This window comes from Solanum verrucosum, unplaced genomic scaffold (assembly GCF_900185275.1).
Source record: "Solanum verrucosum unplaced genomic scaffold, falcon-dt-bn FXZP01000153.1, whole genome shotgun sequence".
In the NCBI taxonomy this organism is placed as follows: Eukaryota; Viridiplantae; Streptophyta; class Magnoliopsida; order Solanales; family Solanaceae; genus Solanum; species Solanum verrucosum.
The window spans coordinates 2,048,770-2,054,769 of NW_026020426.1; the positions used below are offsets into that span (position 1 = coordinate 2,048,770).

General features: G+C 39.4%; 1 protein-coding gene across 1 annotated transcript; it reads right to left on the reverse strand.

The window, feature by feature from the left end:
* Positions 1-1,474: 1,474 nt before the first annotated feature.
* LOC125807211 (pentatricopeptide repeat-containing protein At2g13420, mitochondrial-like) lies at positions 1,475-3,147 on the reverse strand. Its single transcript, XM_049486937.1, has one exon. The coding sequence runs from the start codon at positions 3,133-3,135 to the stop codon at positions 1,570-1,572; it is 1,566 nt and encodes a 521-aa protein (XP_049342894.1). The 5' UTR covers positions 3,136-3,147; the 3' UTR covers positions 1,475-1,569.
* Between the last annotated feature and the right edge of the window lie 2,853 nt (positions 3,148-6,000).

Here is a 6,000-nt window from a genome sequence, read left to right on the forward strand (position 1 = left end):
AGTTCCTAAGAGTATTCTATCTTATTGGCTGGTTTGACGTTAGATAAATGCTGCTCTTACCCTCCAGTTTCTTTCTCCTCCATTACTCTGGATGCGAAAAGTGAAACTTGCATCTAAAGTATCAACAAATAGAAACACAAATAAAGCCATTCCTATACATAATACCCCTTTCAAACTTACAATTTACAACCCTAATTATGTTAGTTTTCTATTTTTATGGAGGGTGGCCAGGTGGGAGAAGACTGACTTCTGATGGCTGACAGTTCTGCAATACACGTCAAACTACTTGAACATTCTTTCATATTTCTGCAACATTCAGCATTAATGCTTAACTTCCCCATAACTCATGGAGCAGCAGCAGCAGCCAATAGCATCATAATCGAAGTCTAGCCGAACTCCTAAAATGCTACTCCCGTACCAAGCAACACACAGTGTGATACAAAACAAGCTACATACAACACAGAGATTACAAACATAGGACCCCTTTTTAAAGGAGCAAAGTGGACAAAATCACCAAAACAATTGAACAACGCCAGGGAATAACAAACATTCTCTCTCTCCCCCTCCTTTTTTGGGCTTCATATTCCAGAGCATACAAACAACAGATTTATGAGTAAGAAAATATACTACTACTACCTTGTAGCATAGATGGCAGCTTGAGTTGAGCTCTAAGGTCCCGAACTGCAGACTAGAACATTCAGCAGTAGGAAAAGTAAGAAGAAAAATTTGACCAGCACATAGTAAGGAGAAAGCGATAAATTGCATGTATAAATGGCAGCTTGAGTTGAGCTTTAAGGTCCCGAACTGCAGACTAGAACATTCAGCAGTAGGAAAAGTAAGAAGAAAAATTTGACCAGCACATAGTAAGGAGAAAATGATAAATTGGATGTATACATTTTAAAACAAAGGCAACCAAAGATAAGGGGGAAAAACACCCAACATTCTATGCACTACAAAAAGGATTTAAAAAACAATACACTTAACATGTAGCAACATTCCATTGCCTTCTTACTCATCCTCTCCACACCTGAAGATGAGTAGTGATTTTCTTTTTATTTTGTTGACATAACCCCCAAAGTTTCCCATTTTCTCTCCTCTGTACCTTTAGGACTATAGCCACTGGATTACTTGGTAGAGCACCCTTTTGTCTAAAGTTGAGGGCTTGAGAAATTTGGCCCATTTGCACTTCAAGATTGCTGATGGAAGTCGTGAGAGAAGCCATTTGAGCATCCGTTTGGGTACTTTTGTCCATCATTTGCTTGAACAACTTTCAATCCGACTCATTGCATTACTTGGTTGGGAGAATGTTCCTCCTTGAGATTGGTGGTAAGGAGGAAGTGCATGTGGTTGCTGGTACATAGGGGGGCTTTGAGATGAAGAGTGTCTCATTTAATGTGTCTGGCGTCACCCCTTACAGCTTGAACTAAAGCCTAAGAATCTTACTTATGTCCTTGATGTCTGTTGCATCATCAATTATAAATAGCTCTCCATTAATCAGGAAATATCAGTTAGCTCTTTAGCTCGAAGTCAGATTGTTCAGCCTTGTACCCCTTTCAGAATTTCATCAGATTACCTTCTATAAGGCTTGAGATGATAATTTTCAAATTCTGAACCAAAAGTTATTGATTCCTCATCAAGCCTTTTTTTTAACCTTCTCCAAGTCCTCAGCATATTGGATTGTATTAAGCCTCTATAAAGTGTCTCGAAGGTGACCTTCTGTGGCAGCAATCCCTTTTCTATCATTTCCATAAAGAATTCACAGGCTGTTTTCCATTTTTGTTTCTCACAAAATCCATGAATCAACAATGTATATGAATCCAAATCAGGTCCTGCTCCAGAATCCTTCATATCGTCCCAAATATCTCTTGCCAGCCCCATTCGACCTAGTTTCAATAGCATCCCCAACAATATGTTGAATGTACTCACGCTAGGTGAGCATAGGGAACCCTCCTTCATTTTCCCATACAACCTCAACGCACCATCGGCATCCTTCCTCCCTTTGAACTCTTTAAAGAAACAATTGTAAGTTGTGGATGTGGGAGTCACCCCATTAGAAACCATTTGCTCGAGTAACAGCTCCGCATCTTCAATCCTACCACAAGTGCAGAGACACTTGATAACTGAGGTATATGTCACAATATTCAGGCATATCCCTTTGCGTTTCATAATCCTTAATTTCTCAAGTGATAACTCGGGCTTATGAGCCCGGCTATAGACATGTAGGAGTATGGAATAGCTGGTCACATCTGGTTCCACACCTCTTTCAGTCATTTCTTCAAACACCTTCTCTGCCTCCCTAATTACCGTGTCAAACCTACCATCCGGATGCAAACTCGCTCTCCTGCAAATTCCATTCAATAACACATTGTAACTTACCACATTCGGATCAATACCCTTATCCAACATCTCCCCAAGAAACCTCCTAGCCATCTCTATATTCTTCACTTTACACCAACCATAAATCAGAATAGTATAAACCTTACAGTTGAGCTCCAATCTCCATTTTTCTTTATTAAAAACTTCAGTAGCCACTTTAACATATCCATATTTACAAAGAGTATCAAGAAGATAACTAAAATACAATTTCCATACTTCATCTTCACCGTATTGATCAAGAAATACGTGCATTTCACTGAAAGTCCGAATAGCTTGGCGGGTAAAGCCAGCAGAGATAAGCCTACGGATCAACACATAGAAAGTAGTGAAATCAGTTTTTACAGATTTCTGGTCCATTTGAATAATAAGCTGCCATGCAACATCGAACTGGCGGACTTTGCATAAAATGTCGATGAGGAGATTGTAAGCAGTAGGGGTGGAGGTGTCGGAATTGGGTTGGGTTTGGGAATAGTGAAAGAAGGAAAGGGCAACTTTAGAAGAGTTTTTGAGTCGGATGAGAGTCTGATGGACAAGGAAAGGGGTGAAGGAAATGCCATGGAGCTGAAGAGAAGATTCCATGGCGTGAAATGGGTTGTGGTGTTGGATGAGTAACTGAGAAATTAAGTCGGCGTCGTTTGAGGGTTCAAATTGCGGAAGTTCCGGCGGCATTGGCTGGAGTTGTGAAGAGCAAAAGAAGCGGAGAAAATGGACGGGGGTTTTGGGGAAGAAGAGAGAACGGAAATCCAATCGGACAAGCATTTTGATCGAGCAGGAAGATAGATAGCATAAACCCTGAAATAGTACAATTACATAGTCAAATATGAGTAAGGGGGTTAAAACAAGTTTTGAAGGAAAAATGATGTAAATACACATTTTATTTTAATCTTTAAAAAAAGTTATTATTTAAAAGAATTTCAAAAATTCCTCTCCAATACATCACTCTTTTCACTGATACATCATAACCCCTCTCGGATACATCCCTCCCCTCTCTCAAATACATCTCTCACCTATGTATCCAGATGTCTATTGATGTATTCGAAAGTCCAGTGATGTATCCGGATGTCATATCCCCTCTCTGATACATCCATCTCCTTTTGGATACATCCCTCACCTATATATCTGAAAGTCCAATGATGTATCTGGAAGTCGTGATATATCAGATAATTCATAATTTTAAGGATTTTTTATAATTTGAAAAAGAGTAGTTAATAATGTAATTAACTCTTTACACTGTGAAATTTATGTAATTTATACTTTTAAAATTGATGAAGGTGACAATTTTGACTATGCTTTATAATTATTTGAATTGATATAAAATTATAATTCATCTTTTTTTCAACTCCAAATGTCCTGATTTTTTTTTTTTGACTTAAAAATTGTAACGCCCCAAAAATTTCTAAGTTAAGACTCGAATCATTCTTCATTTACTTGTAGGGTTATATCGGGTGATTCTTAAATTGCCCATATGTGTAAAGGTAAATTCTTTAGTGTGAGAATGATTCTGGATATCAATTAAGGTAACTAGAAACTCCTAGCACAAAGTTGCGTTGAAAGTTTCCTTATCGATTAAGTTTTGACATAAGATTTTACTTAGGTCAACTTAAAACAACCATATCTCTTAGAATATAAAGAGTTACGTGACCCATAACCTATCAAATTAAAGGTATTTGAATCATCTTTCGAACGTCACTAATTTCGCGTCAATCCAAGTTTTGAGTAAAAAGTTATGACCATTTTAGTAACCTGATACAGTGTTGTGACGAATTAGCTGACGAAAAAACATTAAAAAGGGTCATTTTTGTCTTTTTACCTCTAAGAAAACCCTAAACGAATTTCTTGACTAATTATAGACCCAAAACAATCAGATTTTGATCTCTTAATCCATCATTCTCTTCTCTCTCAAACCCCAAGGCAAAACACTAAGGAAAAAACAAAGTAAAAGACTTCATTCATGATTCTTCTTCAAGGTAAGTTTTCCTTCAAGAACTCCATTCTTTCCAACTCAAATCCTCCATACAATTATGAATCACTAATGAAAAGCATAAATCTTGGCCATAGAGATTTCAAGAAACTAATTCAAGAATCTCGAGAAAGGTTTTCTTGATTGTTTACCTTCAAGCGAGGGTTTCAATGCTTCTAATCAAGTTCTTCAAGGCATGTAAGGCTATCATAGTGTTGGACTAGTTCGTCCACACGCCCTACATCTACTTTCAAATCAATAAAAGAGTAATCTAGGATTCTATCCCCAGATTTGAGTACTCTTGAGATGAGTTGATTTTGAGTTCTTGAGTTCCTAATTCTTTTTGAAATTCTATTCCTAATTATTGAATTGATATATGTTATGCATTGAGATTCTTAAGTTGACTTGTTCATGTCTATATTTCGGCATGAACCCTATGAATTGAGTATTCTTGAGATTAGTAGTATCGTTGAGTTCCGAGTTCTTGAGTCTTGATTTCTGAGTACTGAGTTCCATATTGCTATTATGTCACGACCCGATTTCTCGAGTCATGATGGCACCTACTATACCCTACCAGTAGGTAAGCCAACCCGAAACCCAGAACATTAAGCAATGAGCAAAAGGGCAGAAACTAGCGAAAACAATAATCTAAACAAGGATAACAAAGCAGAAGCAACCCAAAATAAATATATACAGAAATCCCTCCCAGAACCTGGAAGTCACTAGTACAGAGCTATCTGATAAAGAGTACAAGTCCCAAAAGTGGACCACAACAGAGCGTGTCTCAAAGACAACAAGACTAGCTAAAACAAAAGAAGGAGACAGAACAAACCCCAAAACGCCAAGTGCTCGCCCTCGTCTCCGAATCACAACTGCAAAAGAAGGCTGGAACTAATCACAGCTGGTAACTGGTATTGGGACCTGCATCACGAAATAGATGCAGAGCGTAGCATGAGTACCAACACAACAGGTACTCAGTAGGCATCATAGGCCGACTGAGCAAAAAGGGTAAAAACAGTAAGAAAGGATAGAATCTAGACACAGAGAGGTCAAATGGATAAGAAAAAAAAGCACACGAGCATACCAGAAACAAATTAAGTACAACTAGACTAAACCTAACTGGACCCCCATAAGCCCAGAAGGTACACTCGTACACAAGCTTAAATAAAACCTGAACGAACCCCCATAACCTCGACAGGTACACAGAAAAGCTAAGTCTACTGAGAAAGAAGAAAATCGGGCTCTCAGCCCAAGTAACTAAGATAATCCATCAGACTCCACCCAGCCAGCAGTGCACTCATAGCCCAGCTAGAAAGAGTGACCCTAGGGGGCACCCAACCAAACAGTCCACTCCCAGCCCAGCTAGAAAGAGGGACCCGTGAGTGAGGTAGATATCGCGAGTCGTCCTACCATGCAGTCAGCTCCCAGCCCAGCTAGAAAGAGCGACCCGGGGACACCCAGCCAGCAGCACACTCCCAGCCCAGCTAGAAAGAGAGGCCCGGGGGCGATCGCCGATATCACCGAGTCTACCCAGCCAACGATACGTTCCCAGCCCAGCTAGAAAGAACGACCTCGGGGGTGAAGGTATTTCCAATAGGATCCAATCCCACAACAACCACCGTGGAACGCCGTCCACTCTAAGAAATCACAGAAAAGGCTCCAAG

Excerpts from the sequence above, each read along its gene's own strand:
- LOC125807211 (XM_049486937.1), bottom strand. The coding sequence starts at position 3,135 with ATGCTTGTCCGATTGGATTTCCGTTCTCTCTTCTTCCCCAAAACCCCC.